This window comes from Nerophis lumbriciformis, linkage group LG38 (assembly GCF_033978685.3).
Source record: "Nerophis lumbriciformis linkage group LG38, RoL_Nlum_v2.1, whole genome shotgun sequence".
NCBI lineage: Eukaryota > Metazoa > Chordata > Actinopteri > Syngnathiformes > Syngnathidae > Nerophis > Nerophis lumbriciformis.
The window spans coordinates 24,528,810-24,550,328 of record NC_084585.2 but is presented as its reverse complement, the minus strand read 5'-3'; the positions used below and the strand labels follow the sequence as shown (position 1 = coordinate 24,550,328).

The 21,519-nt window shown below is 38.5% G+C and overlaps 1 protein-coding gene across 5 annotated transcripts in view; it reads left to right on the top strand.

Annotated features, from left to right (window-relative positions):
• The window catches only part of ampd2a (adenosine monophosphate deaminase 2a), an 89,051-nt gene that overhangs the window by 43,679 nt on the left and 23,853 nt on the right, over positions 1-21,519 (top strand). Inside the window, exons 1-6 of one of the 5 annotated variants that reach the window (XM_061932524.2) lie at positions 4,257-4,474; positions 15,790-15,920; positions 17,197-17,327; positions 17,665-17,733; positions 17,931-18,042; positions 18,157-18,343. In XM_061932524.2, coding sequence (XP_061788508.1) covers positions 15,891-15,920; positions 17,197-17,327; positions 17,665-17,733; positions 17,931-18,042; positions 18,157-18,343 — 529 coding nt within the window. In that variant the 5' untranslated portion in view covers positions 4,257-4,474; positions 15,790-15,890. Of the gene's footprint in view, positions 1-4,256; positions 4,475-15,789; positions 15,921-17,196; positions 17,328-17,664; positions 17,734-17,930; positions 18,043-18,156; positions 18,344-21,519 lie in introns of those variants that run through there. The other 4 variants (XM_061932522.2, XM_061932525.2, XM_061932523.2 and 1 more) reach the window with 4 other exon arrangements.

The window sequence follows — 21,519 nt, the reverse complement described above, 5'->3', positions numbered from 1 at the left end:
TAGGAATTGATATGATGGGGATCTTGAGATTATTTGCCTGGTTCTGCCGTATATTTAACGCTTCATAATTTGCCACCTCAGTAGAATGACGACCTCTGGCACAGTCACTACAGAAAAAACATGATATGAGTTACGTATTATTCTACAAGAAATGCTATGTGCGCAGGAATTTTCCAGCCTGTCGCTGGTTAGTTCTAGCTTAACTGTCTCCTCACCCGGGCTAACAGACACTGTAATTGCCTGTGTCCGAGCTTACTCTAGTGTAGTTAGTCAAGCTTGACTCAAATAGTAATCTATATTTCTGGAAAGAGTGATGGCACCTTCCCGGTTAGGGTGAAGGCTGTCCTTTTTCAGCAAGCCCGGTTTGCCACAGAAAGAGGGGCCAATTATCAGTAAACGCAAGTCTGTGTTCTTTACAAAAACTAGCCAGCCACTTGTTTTGCGAGACTAATCTGCTATATCTCTCATCATTGCCTCTCGCAGGCAGGGGGCTAGAGACAAGTCTTTAATGCCGAGACATATTTCTAGCAAGATTATATGTCCTAGCTATGTTCCTCTTTGTAATCTCTGACTGTCTCACCCTAGTGTCATTGGAGCCAACGTGTACAACTATGTTCGCGTAGCTATTGGTGCCATTAGCCTGTTGTACGTGTTTACTAGGCCTGTTGCGAGTCAGCTCCCTAACACTAGCTTCAATGTCAGGTGCTCTGGCTCCGGGAATACACTTATTTATGGCTGGTTTACTTAGCTGTATGTTCCGGGTGATGGAGTCCCCTATGACTAAGGTGTGGTGTCCGGTAGACTGGGGTGTAGGACTAGCTAAAGGGCTAAATCTATTTTGCGTCTCAACCGGTTCACCGTGGCTCGTCGGCCGCTTTGGGCTGCTACAATCTGGTCTAGTCAGCTTGCTAAAGCTAACGCTAGCAAAACGTGCCCGCGGTGTCTAAAGTTACGAAATTACTTTGCTCTGGCAGACACGGCCCCTAGTAGAGCTAACCTATCCATGAGAACGGTGCATAAAGAGTTGGGAGCCATACTCATGTTGTTTATTTCACCAAGTCGAGTTCTTGCTGTTTTGGGAGCAATAGGCGAAGCGTAACTGTAGCGTGAGGGAGCAGACGCCTTCGGAGTGCAGCTGCTTTGGACCGGAACTGGCTTAGAGGCGGTGAGACGGAGAGTGGGTGCTTTGTAAGTGTTAGAGCCATATACTCTTTCTGTCCAAGTTCATGACGTCACTAAGGGGTTGGCTCAAGGCCAAGTGCCAGTCTACTTGGGGAGGGGCTGGGATCCTACTCAGGTGTTGCTGAGTGGAGTCGCAACAGTTTTTGACTGTGCCGGGCTATTATTTGTTTGTTCCCGTTTATTTTCCGTTTTGTTACAAAGTGAGTTTTATTTACGTGACTATGTTAATAAATATTTTTGTTAAACATGGACATAACTCTGGGCATTGATTATTAGCACGTCTAAACTAGCTTCATTTATATTCGGCAACCAGTAGCAGTAATAGTTTAGGATTTTACCGCTACATTAAGTTTGATAAGACTACTAAATATGTTGGAGAAGGAATAAAAAAAAGCTGTAAAAACAATTAAAAGCACAGAGATAAAAAGATAGTACTTAGCTTTTGCGCGGCAGCAGACTTTTTTGGACGTAACGTCACTCAACGGAAATATCAAAGGTAACAAGTTAAATGTTTCCCTCAAATTGCCACTATAGTTGTGGCGGAGTGGCTAGACTAGGCGTGGCCGGACTGGTGTCAATATGAGGTCATTACGTAATTTGCATGATCAGCGATGATGCGTGCAAAGAAAGTGACCCTTTTGTTTGGGCAGACAACTGGGTGGAATTACTTCTGTGCATCACACTTAATTACAAAACTGTGACATATTGAGAGAATGTTGGCTGTGAGTCCTGAAGATTCTTCATCCACTGAAGCTTGCCTGATTCTACAGCTTCCCTCGAATGCTTATAGTTACTCCAACGAAAGTTTGCTTCTTGGAGTTTTGGAGCGTAGTGATGGTCAGATGAAGCTTCATGAGGCATTGAACCACTTGAGTCAATTAGTTCGAAAATTTCCCAAAGCTTCATTGTATGCTTCTGCACAAGACACCACCTGCTGGTCAAATGTATGATTACAAACAGCTGCATCTTCACCACATAATTAATGTGTGATGCATTGAATTGTTGCTCTTGGAAATGACAATGAACACAATAAATGTTTGACAAAATGGTTTTGCTAGTTAAATTAACACAGTGTAATAAAATATGTATATGTATATATATTGTGTTTGTATTTTGACAACATGGTAGAATTATATGATATGGCAGGTTCTATAATGTTTTCTGTCACCTTAAGGAAGTGGCATAAAAAGGAAGATGACAATTTAATGTAACTTGTACAATAATGCACAGAACAGAGATTTAGTTCATTTTTATTTTGGGTTTTCTTCTTCTTTTTTTTTCTTTTTTTTTTTTTTACAAAACCTCTCCATCATCCATTTATTGATTTCTGGTGGCTGATTAAAAAAAGTATTAATACAGAATGCGTTACTTTATTAAATGTAACGTTTACAGTGATAAACACATTTGAGAATGTTGACGAGAATCATGTGACAATTTTGGTAGGGATCCCATGTTTAAAGATTGGGTTAACAACTCGAAACTTCCATGGGCTTGGAAAAATATATTCTTGCAATGACTTATTAATAATACTTGTGATTGGATTAATGAGTGACTGTTTATATTTTTTGAGAAAGATGGTGTCCATGCCGAATACATCTATGGCTTTGGAATTTCAAAGGCCACATATCCCATCAACTGTAGACTCAGGTGCTTTTGCTAAATTAAGAGCTTGGTCCAGTAAATCAAACGACTTTGCATGATCAGTAGCATTGCAATTTGTAGTTGCTAAATTCTTTACAGATTCAAGTATGTATTTAATGCATGTGCCATTTCACTTTGATCATTTGTTACATTTCCATTTAATTGGAGTTCCTTCAACTGGGGTTTTAAAGTATGTTAATTTCTTTATATTTGTCCAGATGTATTTAGCATTTCCTTTTGCAAAGCTAATTACGTTAATAAAAAAATGTTGCTTTTGCATTTCTTAATTATTACACTCTGTTTCCTGAGATCCAGGGTCAACGCAGCCGTCTACCAGCAAGTTTTAGAGCACTTCATGCTTCCTGCTGCTGACCTGCTCTATGGAGATGGAGATTTCAAGTTCCAACAGGACTTGGCGCCTGCACACAACGCAAAATCTACCCGTGCCTGGTTTACGGACCATGGTATTTCTGTTCTAAATTGGCCCGCCAACTCCCCTGACCTTAGCCCCATAGAAAATCTGTGGGGTATTGTGAAAAGGAAGATGCAGAATGCCAGACCCAAAAACGCAGAAGAGTTGAAGGCCACTATCAGAGCAACCTGGGCTCTCATAACACCTGAGCAGTGCCAGAAACTCATCGACTCCATGCCACGCCGCATTAACGCAGTAATTGAGGCAAAAGGAGCTCCAACCAAGTATTGAGTATTGTACATGCTCATATTTTTCATTTTCATACTTTTCAGTTGGCCAACATTTCTAAAAATCCCTTTTTTGTATTAGCCTTAAGTAATATTCTAATTTTGTGACACACGGAATTTTGCATTTTCATTTGTTGCCACTTCAAATCATCAAAATTAAATGAAATAAACATTTGAATGCATCAGTCTGTGTGCAATGAATAAATATAATGTACAAGTTACACCTTTTGAATGCAATTACTGAAATAAATCAAGTTTTTCAAAATATTCTAATTTACTGGCTTTTACCTGTACATGCATACATATGTGTGTGTGTATGAGTATATAAATACATAAATAATATTGAAATGTCACTAATTAATTAAAAATTAGCATATTGTGAGCAAATTATAAGTTGTGTTGCAAAAAATAACTCAGACTTTGTGTTAGAGAATATATGTAAAAGGTGTGAGATAACATCGTTTGTCACAGGAGGAGATAGGAGGAGGAGCTGAGGGTGGGCGGGGCTTCGTGGCTTGTGCTGCCTCTATTTTACCGCACAATGGAGCCTGAGATGGTTTGTCCTGACCCCTCCCCCTTTTTGTATGCCACGTGGTATGATCCAGCCCAGTATTTAAATCAGGGAGCTTGAAGACTGTGCTGCTCATGCACTGAAAACCGGTGCGATCCAGGAAGCAGCTGAAAGGAACCCACAGGAAAGAAGAAGAAGAGGCTCTGGGAGGCGGGGTGGTAACCGGATCACCACCATAGAAGCTGGCGAGAGGACCAACAACCAGACAGGAACAAGAGAGGTCGTTGTGGAGCTCGAGCCTCTGTTTGCTGTCCGTGCAGCGGGGGAGGGTACAGCTGCTGTCCCAGGCCTAGTTAGATGTCCCAGCATCCCGCAGGAGCTCAGACCAGGCCACTGCGTCACTAACTGGGAGAGTTGGACTAGCAAGACAGGGGAGAGGAGGTACCGTAACTCAGTTTTTCAACCTTTTTTGAGCCAAGGCACATTTTTTGCGTTGAAAAAATCTGGAGGCAGAAATCATTAAAAAACGAAACTCAGTTGACAGTAAAAAGTCCTTGTCGCAAGTGTTGGATATGACTTTAATTCATTATCAAGCATGCATCACTACAGCTCTTGTCTCAAAGTAGGTGTACTGTCACGACCTGTCACATCACGCCGTGACTTATTTGGAGATTTTTTTTGTTTTCCTGTGTGTAGGGTTTTAGTTTTTGTCTTGCACTCCTATATTTGTGGCTTTTTCCCTTTTTTTGGGTATTTTCCTGTAGCAGTTTCATGTCTTCCTTTTGAGCGATATTTCCCACATCTACTTTGTTTTAGCAATCAATAATATTTCAGTTGTTTTTATCCTTCTCTTTGGGGACATTGTTGATTGTCATGTAATGTTCGGATGTACATTGTGGACGCCGTCTTTGCGCCACAGTAAGTTTTTGCTGTCATCCAGCATTCTGTTTTTGTTCACTTTGTTGCTAGTTCAGTTTTAGTTTTGTTCTACATAGCCTTCCCTAAACTTCAATGCCTTTTCTTAGGGGCATTCACCTTTTTGTTTATTTTTGGTTTAAGCATTCAACACCTTTTTACCTGTACACTGCCTCCCGCTATTTCCGACATCTACAAAGCAATTAGCTACCGGCTGCCACCTACTGATATGGAAGAGTAATACACGGTTACTCTGCCGAGATCTAGACAGCACCGACACTCAACAACAACACATAATTTGCAGACTATAATTACTGGTTTGCAAAAAATATTTTTAACCCAAATAGGGGAAATTACATAATATCCCACGGCACACTAAACAATATCTAACTGTACACTAGTGTGCCGCGGCACAGTGGTTGACAAACACTGCCGTAACTCAACACTCATTCATCCCCACTCATACAAGCAGTGTGTTGGGATCGTGAATACACTCGCACAAGTTTTAGCACCTCCTTATCACGCCAAGAAGGTTGCACAAGTGAGGTGTTGGGAAACTCAGTGTGCAATATGCTGACTGCCTGCTTTTTCTCATGGGGAAGGACATATGGACGAGGCGCCTGTGTCAGGCGTTTGCTAGGCTGCTCTGTTGCTAAGATGCAGATCCTCTTGATGGTACTCTACTTTATTGCAGCGGGCATCTGCTGTAGTATTTCCCAGTGGCTTAATCACAACATGATGAGCACACATGCGGCAAATGAGTGCAGGAACAGCCCAAAAAGGCTGGGAGTTGGCTATACAGTATATTACAAAAACACCTGAATGTAATGGCGTTGGTGTTTTTGTGTGAGCAGCTGTTAAGTGGTTTTCTGTGGGCATACATGGTATATGACAGACTTTGGTTTGTGGTCTACTGTTCCTCTTAGAGGCTGTCACGTGACCTGTCACGCTACTTCCTTTTTACTACTAACCAGTGTTCATTTTGACAGCAGTTTTTAACTTAGTTTTTGTCATAGTCTTTTAAAGAAAATGTATTTTAGTTTTAGTCATATTTTAGTCATCTCAAATCATTTTGTTTTAGTGTAGTTTTAGTCGACTAAATTCCTCAACATTTTAGTCGACCAAAATATAAAGTTGAAGTTGTCGTGATAATACTTTTATTAAGGTTATTACATTTACTGTACAACATAATAAATCAACCCTGCATAACTTAGTAGTGTACAGTCCATGAAAATATGTTTGCATGTTTATGGTTATATGAAGAAACAAATTAGTTGTATTCTATATTTGCTATAACTACAGTTGCCATCTTGGCCACTGTCCCATAAACAGTACAGTACAGGCCAAAAGTTTTAGATTAGATTAGATTAGTTTATTTCAAAGGGGACATTGCAATTTCATAAAACACATGACTACACATGGTTAAAAAAAGCCAGAATTAGCCAGAAGGCTAGTTTTCATCTGTAGTCCCCTGGCCATGATGTAAAAAAGGCAGTACAATTACAATTTAAAAGAAAGAGAGAGAAAAAGAAAAAAAGCACACAATACATATACAATATGATAAACACACCTTCTCATTTCAATGGGTTTTCTTTGTTTTCATGACTATTTACATTGTAGATTATCACTGCAGGCATCAAAACTATGACACCTGTGAAGTGAAAATCCTTTCAACCTCTTGAAGCTCATCCAGAGAATGCCAAGAGTGTGCAAAACAGTAATCAGAGTAAAGGGTGGCTATTTTGAAGAAACTAGAATATAAAACATGTTTTCAGTTGTTTCACCTTTTTTTGTTAAGTACATAACCCCACATGTGTTCATTTATAGTTTTGATGCCTTCAGTGACAATCTACAATTTGAATAGTCATGAAAATAAAGAAAACCCATTGAATGAGGTGTGTGTGTGTGTGTGTGTGTGTGTGTGTGTGTGTGCGTGTGTGTGTGTGTATATACACACATATGTATGTATGTATGTATATATATATATATATATATATATATATATATATATATATATATATATGTGTATGTATGTGTGTGTGTGTGTGTGTGTGTGTATATGTATGTATATAGTGTGTGTATGTGTGCATATATAATATATATATATGCACATATATATATATATATATATATATATATATATATATATATATATATATATATATATATATATATATATATATATATATATATATATATATATATATATATATATATATATATATATATTAGTGTATGTGTATATATATGTGTATATGTATGTATACACACCCTGTTTCCATATGAGTTGGGAAATTGCGTTAGATGTAAATATAAACAGAATACAATGATTTGCAAATCCTTTTCAACCCATATTCAATTGAATGCACTCCAAAGACAAGAAATTTGATGTTCAAACTCATAAACTTTATTTTTTTTTTGCAAATAATAATTAACTTAGATTTTCATGGCTGCAACATGTGCCAAAGTAGTTGGGAAAGGGCATGTTCACCACTGTGTTACATGGCCTTTCCTTTTAACAACACTCAGTAAACGTCTGGGAACTGAGGAGACACATTTTTTAAGCTTCTCAGGTGGAATTCTTTCCCATTCTTGCTTGATGTACAGCTTAAGTTGTTCAACAGTCCGGGGGTCTCCGTTGTGGTATTTTAGGCTTCATAATGCGTCACACATTTTCAATGGGAGACAGGTCTGGACTACAGGCAGGCCAGTCTAGTACCCGCACTCTTTTACTATGAAGCCACGTTGATGTAACACGTGGCTTGGCATTGTCTTGCTGAAATAAGCAGGGGCGTCCATGGTAACGTTGCTTGGATGGCAACATATGTTGCTCCAAAACCTGTATGTACCTTTCAGCATTAATGGCGCCTTCACAGATGTGTAAGTTACCCATGTCTTGGGCACTAATACACCCCCATACCATCACAGATGCTGGCTTTTCAACTTTGCGCCTATAACAATCCGGATGGTTCTTTTCCTCTTTGGTCCGGAGGACACGACGTCCACAGTTTCCAAAAACAATTTGAAATGTGGACTCGTCAGACCACAGAACACTTTTCCACTTTGTATCAGTCCATCTTAGATGAGCTCAGGCCCAGCAAAACCGACGGTGTTTCTGGGTGTTGTTGATAAACGGTTTTCGCCTTGCATAGGAGAGTTTTAACTTACACTTACAGATGTAGCGACCAACTGTAGTTACTGACAGTGGGTTTCTGAAGTGTTCCTGAGCCCATGTGGTGATATCCTTTACACACTGATGTCGCTTGTTGATGCAGTACAGCCTGAGGGATGGAAGGTCACGGGCTTAGCTGCTTACGTGGAGTGATTTCTCCCGATTCTCTGAACCCTTCAATGATATTACGGGCCGTAGATGGTGAAATCCCTAAATTCCTTGCAATAGCTGGTTGAGAAAGGTTTTTCTTAAACTGTTCAACAATTTGTTCACACATTTGTTGACAAAGTGGTGACCCTCACATTCAACTGTGATTGGATATTTTGTCACACGAAATTGAATATGATTGGATTTTTTTTCTGCCAACATTTCCGTCTCATTTTAATTCGTTGAATAGATTGTCAATTAATTTCATTATTGTTTTAATCAACGTGCTTTTGTTTCCATTTGTTAGCGTCCTAATTTCGTCAAGGGATAATAGGTCATTGACAATAACGAAGACGGAAAATTTTAGTGAACAAAATTTCAACTGCTACTAACGGTTTGCAAACAGGACTTTTCAACAGGCGTCATTTATATTTGTTCCTCTGATGTGACTCAAAGAGGAGGTTTATTGTCATCTCTAGTTGCTAAGGAGCACTTGCGTCTTCCTTTGGCCTCCTGGGAGGAAAGTGGCATCTCTAAAAGCGGATAAAACACAAGCTTATATTCTCCCAATGCACACAAACAAATATCGCTCATACTGGAAACTACCCATATGTGAATGCTTATCTAACTGTGTTGATATGCAGCTGTGTGGTTTGTTGTTGTACGATGCATGCAGTCCTACACTGTTGCAAACTGATACAATTAAGTAGTATTATTGTTCTTATTTGTGTGATAAAGCATATTCAAACATACACAATGACTTTTCAATGCTAGTGAATGTCATTCACCCTGAAAAAAAGACAAAGTTTAACATTAAACTTTTTTTTTTTACACCTTTTGTCCATGTTATTTTAGATGAATTGAGAGAGAACTGGCTGTGTTATTAATAGAGGTGGTAGTCTTTGGGCACCTCACAATTCGATTCCGATTCTTGTGGCAATGATTTGATTCAGAATCAATTCTCGATTAAACAAGATTCTTGCAATGTATTAATTGGTATAATAATTACCATTTCAAAACAGGCTACAGGTTACAAAACCTTCTTTTGGTTGCTGAGGTATGACGTAGTTACGCAATGAGTAAGCATGGAGAAGGGTTACATTTTTTTAAATTTTTTTTTTAACATTTTAAAACAACAAAAAAGGTAGATTTGATGATGAATAGATTTTGAATCTAAACCGCAATTCAGTTGTGAATTGATTTTAGTTATTAGGCTACAAAATGATGTCAAATGTATTTGCAATACCTACAAATCTGGGAGTTCAACTACATCCATCCATCCATCCATTTTCTATTGCTTGTCCCTTTTGGAGTCACGGGGGGTGCTGGAGCCTATCTCAGCTGCATTACATCACCATTAATAAACTTAAAGTAACAGGACTCTAGTGAATTTTAGGAAACAGGGACAGGCAACAAATGCTGTGTTTTCAGTGTTCTAGGTAGTTTAAAATAATCGTTTGAAATGTATTAAATATTAAATCAGATTCATGAGAAGGACACTTTGAATATTAAAAAAAAAGTAGCATCACATTTTATTCATCGGGAAAAAATAGCCGAGATTTGGTGGTATGACCCACCTGTCAATGTGATATGCTTGACTTTTGCATTACACGTGAAGAAATTAAGTAAGAATGTAACGGTATTTAAATAAAGGTTTACACTTTACAAACTAAACTCCACAAAGTAATTTTTGCCGCTACCAAACAAAGGTGATGAACCCAAACCTTAATTTACAGAGAGATCTGTAATGTAAATTGTTGTAAAATGGTAGAACATGTCAAGAAATATTGTGAGGCACACTCCTGGAATCATAGACTTGGAACATGTCGTTGGCACACGCGCAAAAAGCATATGTGAAGGTAAAACATAATTGTAGTGCAACTTGTTGTTCGTGTGACGTACTATTTGGTTTCAAAGAACATAATGTGCTGCGGGCTATCGAGTCCTGATGTGACTCTTGTCTGCCTGTTTTGTTCTGCTGTGTACTTTGGGGTGAACGCTGCAGGCGACGTCGCTGACAATGAGATCCATTCAGGGTTCCCACTGCAAGGCCGTAAAACCCCTTAGCAAAGCAACACTTGACTCAGGATTTTCAGCAAATGTTACGTTGTTGATAATAATTGATTGAACCAGCAGCCGTGAACCAATCACCACATGAAAAACAATTAGTTACAGAGCATAGACAATGAAGATAAGTGAGACTTGCTGTAGCGGAAGGACTGCTCTTCTCTGCTTCTTAATTCTGCTTAACTCTATAATCTTAGAAATGGCCTAGCCAGTAAGTCTCGTTTACATTTTCCTTTCCAGTAGGGAACACCAGGGAAGTATTTGTACTTTGTCTTTTGTTTCCCCAAGTGTAGCTCATTAGTACCTCTATCTCACTCCTTTACACAGATAATAAAGCTCACCATTTATTTACTTTTAGTTTGTGGTGGTGCACAACTATCCTGCATCATATTATGAGCTTTTTTTTAATCGTCCTACCTTTTTTAGCCAGCTAGATCGGCAGAATATTTAAAAAGACTTGATTGGACACCACTGCAAACTACAGTGTAAATTATCGTATTTTTCAGACCATAGGCCGCACCGGCATTGTAAAGAGGTAATAATATGTTTTGGGTTTTTTTCACATTTAAAACACTTCTTGTGGTCCACATAACATGTAATGGTGGTTCTTTGGTCAAAATGTTGCAAAGAATATGTTTTACAGATCATCTTCAAGCCACTTTCTGACCGTCTCTTTGGGATGTGCCGTTTTGTGGTCTTCTCTTCTTCATCTTTGTTGTACTGGTAGTTTTTAGCCCTTCCATTGCGAGTCTACTGACCAGTATAAGTTAGAACTATACACAACTTCATATTAGAAATGGCAACAGCGTAGGATGAATGCCTCACAACGAGAGGATAGAGAAAAACAAGAAGCTTATTGAATTCGACGTCGTGTTACGTTCGGGCCACATTGCTGCAATGGTGGTGTTCTTACGATGCGTAGAAGGACAGAAAGCACCAAGAGCAGCGTGCAAGTAAGAGTTCTTTATTCCATAGATTTAGCAAAAATATTTGCTCGGTGGTGCACAGAAAGCCACAAAGCAAAACTTAGTTTAAGCACGGAGTTGTGAAAACATAAACAACGTATCTGACGCATAGAGCGTACTTTGATCCAGCGACTTGTGGCTGGGATAAACCAAATTATAAAGGTGAGTGATTAGGCAAAATGGCTGGTGGGAAACGCTACTTACAAGGGCAGGTGTGGAGAATTGGTGTCCATGGCAACCAAAAGTCAACGAAAGGAAAGAGGGTAGAGAATAGAAACACACTAAAACATAGGAAAAAAGCTACCAAACATAAATCAAGACATGACCCGGGCAACGGATCATGACAGTCGGCACGGACTACAATGGTGGACGCGTGCAAATATTTGGGTCTTATGCAGATCCCAAATACACAACAGCAGGTACCAATAGGTAAGAAAACTTGATATGCATAGTATTGCAAAACAGAACGCCAGATAATGTCTCCTAATAAGTGGTATATTGGGGTCCTTATACTCACACCATAATACCACCTCTATGTTGAAGCACAGTATGTCTGACTACGGTAGCCATACTGCGCTGACAATCCATCAAGTGGTGCGGCTTCATAGCTTACCAAAGTTGTGCTAAAACATGTTGACAGATTTTTGGACGCCGTGTTTAATGTTCTATATTCTTAATGGAACATTTAAAGTTTTGGTGGTGTTAACTGGCGTCATATTGCAGTCTACACATTTCTCTTATGTGTGACTACCATCTACTGGTCACACTTGTCATTACGACATGTATCAAATAAAATTGCTTCGAGGTCACTAAGTACAACCAGAATTATTCCGTACATTAGGTGCACCAGGTTATAAGGCGCAATGTCGATTTTTGAGAAAATTAAAGGATTTTAAGTGCGCCTTATAGTCCGAAAAATACGGTATATTCTCAATAAAATATCAAAGTTTTGGTGTTGCCTGCTTACGGTTATTTGCTAGTGTCATTTATTGAACAGGCGTCAGTTAACCTGCAGTCCACACGTATCTCTTAGAGTCGTGTATAAAGAGAGTATGGCCAACTTGATTTCAGACGATCTTCTCAATGATTGGACAAAAGACACTCAAATGTGACTTCAGGGCGCCCTGACTATCTTTGAGCTGACTCTGTGTTTCAACGTGTAAAAATGCCCTGTTGCGCAGCATGGGGCCGCTCCACCTGCGAGAATTGTGGAAAGCTTTTACATTGCTTTCCCCACTACCCGGAAAGAAGACAAGTACGAGAAGCGAATGTTCGCAAACAACACTGAAGAGCCACCGATTACAGCGACACAACGTCTATGTTTTGTTCAGGAGAGAACACACGGAAGCTAATACTATAAATAACAGAAGAAATTAATAACTTTAAGAAAAAACAGACTATCTTTGAATCTCAGTAAAACTAAAATAGTGCAATTCGGTAGCAGCAGAAGAGAAAGTCAAACACAGATAGGGTATGTGTATACCCTAGCACAGGGGTCGGGAACCTTTTTGGCTGAGAGAGCCATGAAAGCCAAATATTTTCAAATGTGTTTCCGTGAGAGCCATATAATATTTTTTAACACTGAATACAACTAAATGCATGCATTTTTAAGCAAGACCAACATTTTTAGAGTATAATAAGTCTCTTATTATTTTTGATAACATTGTTATTCTGAAGCTAACCAATAATAAATAAAATGCTTCTTACCATTAATGCGACTTCTTGAACAGGTGTGGTAGAAAACGGATGAATGGATGAAAATGCATGACAATGTTTTATATTTTGAATGTTAATTTTAACACTGTGATTACCAGCGGAATTATTCATTATTTATGTTAAGCCATGTCAGCTAAGATTTATCTGAGAGCCAGATGCAGTCATCAAAAGAGCCACATCTGGCTCGAGAGCTACAGGTTCCCTACCCCTGCCCTGGCAGCTCAGAATCAGAATCAGAAGTACTTTATTAATCCCTGAGGGGAAATTAAGCTCCACAGAGACAATGAGAGTGGACGACTGACAAGACAGTTCACTCTGTTTCTCCGCGATAGATAGCTGAAAAGTTATAGGCGTATTTTTACAGGAAATTTCAGAAATAGGATAAGGAACAAGCAATTTCATTTTGGGGGTGGTTCGCATCACTGTCTTTGTTATTGTGAGATAGGGCTTAGCGCAGGTCTCCGCTTTGGAGTACTTTTTTTTTTTTTTTTTTTTAACTCTTACTGGTTTGAACAGCATAGAATAGAATAGAAAGTACTTTATTGATCCCTGGGGGAAATTCAGCACCACAGTTCGCTCACAATAGACAATAATAATAATAAATAATATAATATATTATATATATAATATATGAATAATATAAATATATTCTACATACATATATATATATATATATATATATTCTACATTTAAGTGCAGTCAAGGAACATGTGCATTATACAGTCTGATGGCTGTCTGTATGAAGGACCTCCTGTGTCGTTCCGTGTTGCATTTTGGGAGTCTGAGCCTTCTACTGAACGTGCTCATTCTCTCCGCAAGGTCCAAGTTTAGTGGGTGGGAGGTGTTGTCCATAATGGCTAGGAGTTTTGCTAGACTTTTCCTCTCTGACACCACCGCCAGAGAGTCTAGCTCCACTCCCACCACGTTACTGGCCTTCTCTACCAACTTGTCCAGTCTGTTTGCATGAACTTCTTTTAGATCAGAAAAAAAGAGGCTAATAGACACACTAGAAAGCATGTTTTTCTTGATGTCGAAGAACATTTTTACTGTAGATGGGGTGGCTATATTAGAAGAATACAACTGCCGAAGTGTGTTTCAGCTGTAGAACTATGAGGGTTAAGACGCGGCACAGCATCGCCACAGTGCACATTAAAATGTAGCCAATGGAATACTTTCATTTAAAAATACACCCTCAAACAGCATTTTTGAGGCAAGACAACAAAGATTACTCAGCCCCTAGCAACACATTCTCACACAAAAACCTACAAAACACACAAACCGCCTGTCCTCAATAAACTTTAATAAGTATACTGTTTACAATGCCTACTTAATTACAAAGGCACACCCTTTGACATTGTAGTGCAGTCCCAAATTAATGAATGGCTGAGTCTTGAATAGAATACTTTTGTCAGTACACTTCAGTGAGTATGCTCTGTGCACTGTGTACTTGGTTGCAGCCAATTTTAAACAAGGTTTTACTGTAATCACAATTAAAGTGTGAATAATCTGGTTAAAAGAATGTTCGACAGCACTAATAAAAACACCAGTCTATTTATGTTTTTTATGACTGGTTGCATTTGTAAACGTAATTGGAATAAGTATTTATTCCTTTGTGGGTACCTAGCGTTTATTTTCCTGTCTGCTATGTACTCTTTGCTGGGATGAATGTGTCCCTCTGTTGCAATGATGTCATAGCAATATAGAGAGTCTGGGGTCCTGGATTAAGAGTCATCTGTGGTGGAGAGGCTTGAGGGGGATTACTGGATGCTAAACTGAGGACGACTCTGTATCTGTTGACATGTTTACCGCTGTCCACAGTTATAGCGAGTGAACACATCGCTTCCACAGGAGGTTAGGACTCAGGATCAACTCTCATTGAACCTTGAAGACAGATCAATTATGTCCTTCACTTGTTTTTATTTTCCTTTCATTGTGTTTGGCTTAGTCTTGAGTGGCCATCTGTTTGCAGCATGTCTAGATAACGGAAAAACTCTTCTGTGTCAAACTCAGGTGCACATACTACGCTTCCATGTTTGCCAGTATTCTACAGGACACTCCATACGACTTTGCGTGCTGGATTACAGTGGTTCTTAACCCCTTAAAAACTCCTTGAACCCTTAGCGTTGTTGAAAGCTACAGATCCCCTCTGCAGAAGATTGCACATTAAAGCATAAACAACGTTCATACATTGATTGCAGTGTACTGTTTGTTTCTCTTACCGTAAATGGATTTACCTCACTGGTGTCTACAAGATGTGCCATGTGTTCTTTCCTTGCGAGCCCGCTGTTATCCTAACGTTGAGCAACTTTGAAACTATGTTTGTCTATCACTTTGTAGAATCTCACAAACTATGGCAACAATGTTGAAAGAACTATGCGAGCTGCAATTTGATATGCAGTTTACTATCACACACTAAAGTCCTTGGTAAGCTGCAATTGTATTATTTTCTATTTGTGTCCATTGTGGTAATTAGCTTGCTTATGTACATTATGTCGGTTTCGATGGTTTCACTAGTTAAATTGATGTAATTGTTTGGGATTTACCTTTGACATGCACCACCTCCACATTGTACTCCATGCACCATTAGCACTTGTAGTTTTAATAAACACTCACTCACTGACCAAAACATGTTACAACTGCACATTCTCATGAAATCCCATACAAAAGAGGCAAAAACTGTCGGCATTTACTCAGATGGGTCCCGTGGTTCTGCTACTAAAAGATTCGGCAGCATTTACTGGGGGTAGTAACCGTAACTCTGTCTGCCTATACAGATTTGTGTGGTGCATCTGGGCCAAAGCCCCTTAAGCCCCAGCGTTCACTCCCAGGAACCCCTGTCTCTCTGAAAAACTTGCCGGTCGACCTACGAACCTCCATGGAAGAGAAGTACAAAGAGATTGCAGAGGTGAGAAAGAACCAACAGAAGTTATGTGTTCATCGGTATTGCTTAGTTTTTTTTTTAGTTGGTTTTGATTATAACTTATCTCATCAAAAAAACTAACTATACTAGCCGAGTAAAGTCTTGAAGTTGTGACAAAAATAGTAAAGCAAATTACTATGAGAATACAGTTGAGAATTTTAACAAATATAAGTCACTTTTTTACCAAACTATAGTTGCAATATTATGAGAAAAAGGTAAGATTTATTTATTTATTTGGTAATTATTTAATCAGATTAAAATTGTATGGTACTGTCATTTTATGCAAAAAATGGTTAGAATTTTATATTATTAATTAATTTGATCAGAATAAAGTTGTGTTTTATGAAAATCAAGTCATTATGTTATCAAAACAAAGTTATAATTTTATTAGAATATTATTGATTTAGCTGCTGTAATATTATGATTAAAGTTATTAGAATTTAGCAAAAATAAAGCCATTCTTTTATCTCATTAATGTCATAATATTATGAGAAAATGTTACACATGTATTGGAAATTCATAATGATTTGTGTCTTAATAAAGTTGTTATATTACAAGGAAAAAATAGAATAAATTTTGTTTATTTGAATAAAGTCCTAATATAATGAGAAAATGTTTGAATGGAATAAAAAGTAATTATTTTGTCAGAATAAAGTTGTAATATTACAAGAAATAGGATATAATTCTACAAAAATGAAGGAATTATTTCAACATTCATATTATGAGAAAATGTTAGTATTGTATTAAAAAGTAACTATTTTGTCAAAATAAAATTGCAATATTACGAGAAAAAAAGATTAAAATAAATAAATGAAGTAATTAATTTACTTCACTAGTCATAATATTATGAGAAAAAGTTAAAATTGTATTCAACAGTAATTATTTTGTCAGAATAAAGTTGTAATAGTACAAGAAAAAGATTTGAATGAAAATAGTTTAACAAAGGTTAGGTCATTTCTTTACCAGAATAAAGTGATGTTATCATGGAAGCAAGGGGTAGAAAATGTTACGAGGGGGTTAAAAAAACATTTTTTACACGAAATGAGTCGTAATGAGTATAAACAAATATTAAAATTTTATGTGTGTGAAAATTTTACTCACTAAATATAACCTTAATACTCCAAAATTTTAGATGTCTATCACAACCCTAGATTTGTTTTAGTCTCGGCAGAGGTCCGCGCTTTTGTTCCGTTTCCTGCAGAACTCTAACCAGAAATACGCGACAATCACCAGCTGCGTTTGTCTGACACCGACTCTGTAGGAGCTGTTCTCTCGCAGCATGGCGGAGAGTGAGATGCGCAGCGCCCCCTATGAGTTCCCAGAGGACAGCCCCATCGAGCAGCTGGAAGAGCGGCGACACCGCCTGGAGAGGCAGATCAGTCAGGACATTAAGTGAGGAACTTTAAGCACACGAGGCGCAGCAGAATCCACGTCCAAAAAACTTAGTCTGATGCATTGTCCAATATGGCAGACAGCTGCACACAAACTGTTGCTTTCACTTGTGCACACTTCACATAAGCAGCTACCTGCACCTCTCATTTTTTTCTTATGATTATGTGTCTGTAAATCACCTTGATTACATCATGCCTAAAATGCTTGTGTGTGCAAGAAGTGTGTGCATACACTTCTTCGTTTGTCTGCTTAACCTGATGCCCATCTACCTCCCTTCCCTCGCCGCTCCCCCGCAATCCGCCACACGCTATCCTGCGCCGCCGCCTCACACGACAAGGCTTGAGCCAGAGATCTTGCTACGCGCCAAACAGGACTTCCTGAAAATCGACAGTGCCACAGACCTAGAGTGAGTGAGCCCTGCTTCCCTTTGTGATTCACGCTCACTTGCAATATCTAACTTTCCAATTTTTTTGCTCCTGATGTGTTACAAAGGCAATACTGCTCATTGTCAGAGAAGTACGAACAATAGGTTCACAACTGCGCAACATGTACACCCGTGGTCTTTGTCTGTCTCTCATTTTAAAGTGCTGTCTGCCTGTTAAGGTTAATAAAGGAGAAGAGTGTTGATGCTGTTGATAATGGCCTTAAGGAGAGAGAAATGCCAATGGAGAGAGAGTACCAGCGGGTGTCTATATCTGGAGAGGAAAAATGTGGGGTGAGGAGGTTTTTGCAAGATATTCCTGCAAGTTTCTCTTGTGTGGAAGCTTTGACCAACACAGCACAGCATGGAGGCCTCTTCTCCTAAAAGTGTTTGTAACGTCCTCCCCAGGTGCCCTTCACTGACCTGGTCGATGCCGCCAAGTGTGTGGTGAAAGCTTTGTTCATTCGGGAGAAATACATCAACAGATCCATGCAGTCCTTTTGCAAGACCACGGCTCAGTCCTTGCAGGACCTGAGCTTGAAGCCGCAGGACATGGGACTCTACGACGAAATCGCAGAAACCCCCGTCGACATCGGTAACGTGATGCAGGATTGTCTTTTAACTTTTTCACATGACAGTATTTGTTCACGTAAGCACCAAGTGTTCATTAAGAAACATTTAACCATCCATCCATCCATCCATCCATTTTCTACCGCTTATCCCCTTCGGGGTCGCGGGGGGGTGCTGGAGCCTATCTCAGCTACAATCGGGCGGAGGGCGGGGTACACCCTGGACAAGTCGCCACCTCATCGCAGGGCCAACACAGATAGAAAGACAACATTCACACTCACATTCACACAACCAATGCATTTTAAATCAGGGATCTCAAACTCGAGGGCCATTTGCAGGTCTGTATTTTGTGACCCTCTACTAAACTTCATAGTGAAGTGTAATTGTGGCCCATGCACCCAGCGCAGCTAATAGTTAAATATATTATGCAATCTTGAATCTAACTGTACACTAATCCAATCCAATCCAATCCACTTTATTTATATAGCACATTTAAACAACAAAAATGTTTCCAAAGTGCTGCACAACAATATTAAAAACAATATTAAAAATAATAATCAAATATTATCCTTAGCTCCACCAAGACTGAATAAAAAAAATATATATATAGAACCAATATAAAAACAATATAAAAATACATATGATTAAAAACGATTTTAAAGGGAAAAACCAATTAAAACAGTGAATAGAAATCAAAAATTCATATTAAAAAAAAACAAAAAAAAAACACAGAGGATCACACAACCCACATAGTGTTAAAAGCCAAAGAATAAAAGTGGGTCTTAAGACGAGACTTAAAACACTCCACTGTGGGGGCAGTTTGAACATGGAGGGGCAGCGTGTTCCAGAGCTTAGGGCCGACCACAGAGAATGCCCTGTCTCTCCTGGTTTTAAGTCTGGTCTTGGGCACTACGAGCTGGAGCTGGCTCTCGGACCTCAGAGCGCGCGCAGGAGTGTAAATTTGGATGAGGTCCGAGATATACTGAGGTGCCAATCCATGTAAAGCTTTAAAAACAAACAGCAAGGTTTTAAAATAAATTCTAAAATGAACAGGGAGCCAGTGCAAACTCTGAAGAATTGGGGTTATATGCTCGCGTTTCCTGACCCCTGTTAAAAGTCGTGCTACCGCGTTCTGGACTAACTGCAACCGGGAGAGAGCTTTTTGGCTAATGCCAGCATGAAGTGCATTGCAGTAGTCCAGGCGACTAGAAATAAAAGCATGCACGACTTGTTCAAAAAGGTTAAAAGATAAAAATGGTTTTACCTTTAATAAAAGACGAAAATTATAAAAACACGATTTTAAAACGCCATTGACTTGTTTGTCAAGTCTAAGAACACAAAAATGACAGCTTCAACAAACACACAAAGAGTAACTTCCTTCAAGCAAGCAGAAGTGTCTCCTGAGTAACTTCCATCCATTTTCTACCACTTGTCCCTTTCGGGGTTGCGGGGGGTCGCTGGAGCCTATCTCATAACTTAACAGGTTTCAAGTACAGTGGAACCTCGATTTTCAAACTTAATTGGTTCTTGAATCGAAAAGTGTTTTTAGTGCAGCACATTTCTCCATGAGAAACAATGTAAATAAGAGTAATGGGTTCCAGCCTTGACAAAAGTCCCTAATTTTTAAATGAAGATTTGTACACTTTGAAAACAATATAAAGTGCTATACAGTACTGTACATAAAACAACATGGAGATTATGAATCAACTGTCCCTCTATCAACAAGCCAAAACAATAACAACAAGCTAAACTGTCCTGTATGCGTTGCTCTGCCATAGGTGCACACATGCAGAAGTCCCTTTGGTGCCCTAAAAACGATCAGAAATCACAAAAATTAGTAGCTTAAACAACCTAATTGCTACAATAATAAACATTTTAAAAAGTAAAATCCACTTACATTACATTAACATCGGCAAAAGTAGCCGATCAAGGAGCAGACGGGGAGGAAACGGAGGGGGTGGGCGTGTGTGTGACAGCGTGTGCGCATTCTCTTGGAAGAGGTGCTGCTAAACAAGAGGTAGTCTTCTCTTCTGTTGTAATATAAGTTTGCTTTGGTATCTTTTGCCAAAAAAAAGCCAGTTTTCATCAAAATTAAAAACTTTTGTGATACAAAGTCAACTTCCTCAATCTCTTCAATACGAGCAATCACAAAATGGCTGCCAGCGAGACACAAAATTAATGAATGAAGCGTTCGCACACAGAGACATGGTTTGCACACAGGGACATCTTTGGCGCAATCAAAAAGTTTCTTAACTAAAATGTTCTCAAAAAGAGGGGTTTTTAAATCAAGGTTTCACTTTATTAATTTTTTACATTAAATTCTATTTCTAATGATTTAAGGCCTATCATAGCTCAGGATTACTTTCGCTGCTGGTAAAAGTAGTTTACACATTTAGTCACGTGGTTAAGTGTTTTAAATTTTAAAGATGCTAAGACCAATCCAATGTAGGTCAATAGAATAATAATAATAATAATAATGGATTGGATTAGATTTATATAGCACTTTTTTCTATCAACATTTTTGCTTTGTGTTATATGGCACATCTAATAAGTCTTAATATTTATTAATTGATTTTATTATTAGAGAATAGGCATGGGCGATATGGCCTAAAATCTTTATCGCGATACATCAGAATCAGAATAGTTTTATTGCCATTGTTTGAGAACGTGTTCACAAACAATATTGCAGCCTCCTGCGATAACGATGTACCGTATATCATGATATAATATTTTGTATGGAAATTATAATAGAACAATAATAAAACAGGTTACAACGGCTTCTAATATGCAGCCCTTTGAGACATTTGTGATTTAGGGCTGTATAAATAAACATTGATTGATAATATGGCTGTAATGTACTGAGTTATGTCTACTTGTATAATTTTACCAAAACTATTATTAATCTACTAAATTACCATTAATTGTTGGTTACCTAATGTTGTAACATGTTTCTATCTACACTTCTGTTAAAATTAAAACACTTATTATTCTCTTGTTTGAATACATAACATTAGTTTTGGGCAATACTACAAAGTTGGGTATAAAATAGGCCACCTGCTGTAGCATAAGTTTGCCCTCAGTTTACAGCAAGGGTGTCCAAAGTGCAGCCCGCAGCTAATTTTCTAAAAAATTAAAATACAAACATAAAAATCTGGAAAAAAAAGCAAACAGTTGAAATGTAATGAGAAAAAGTTGCAATGT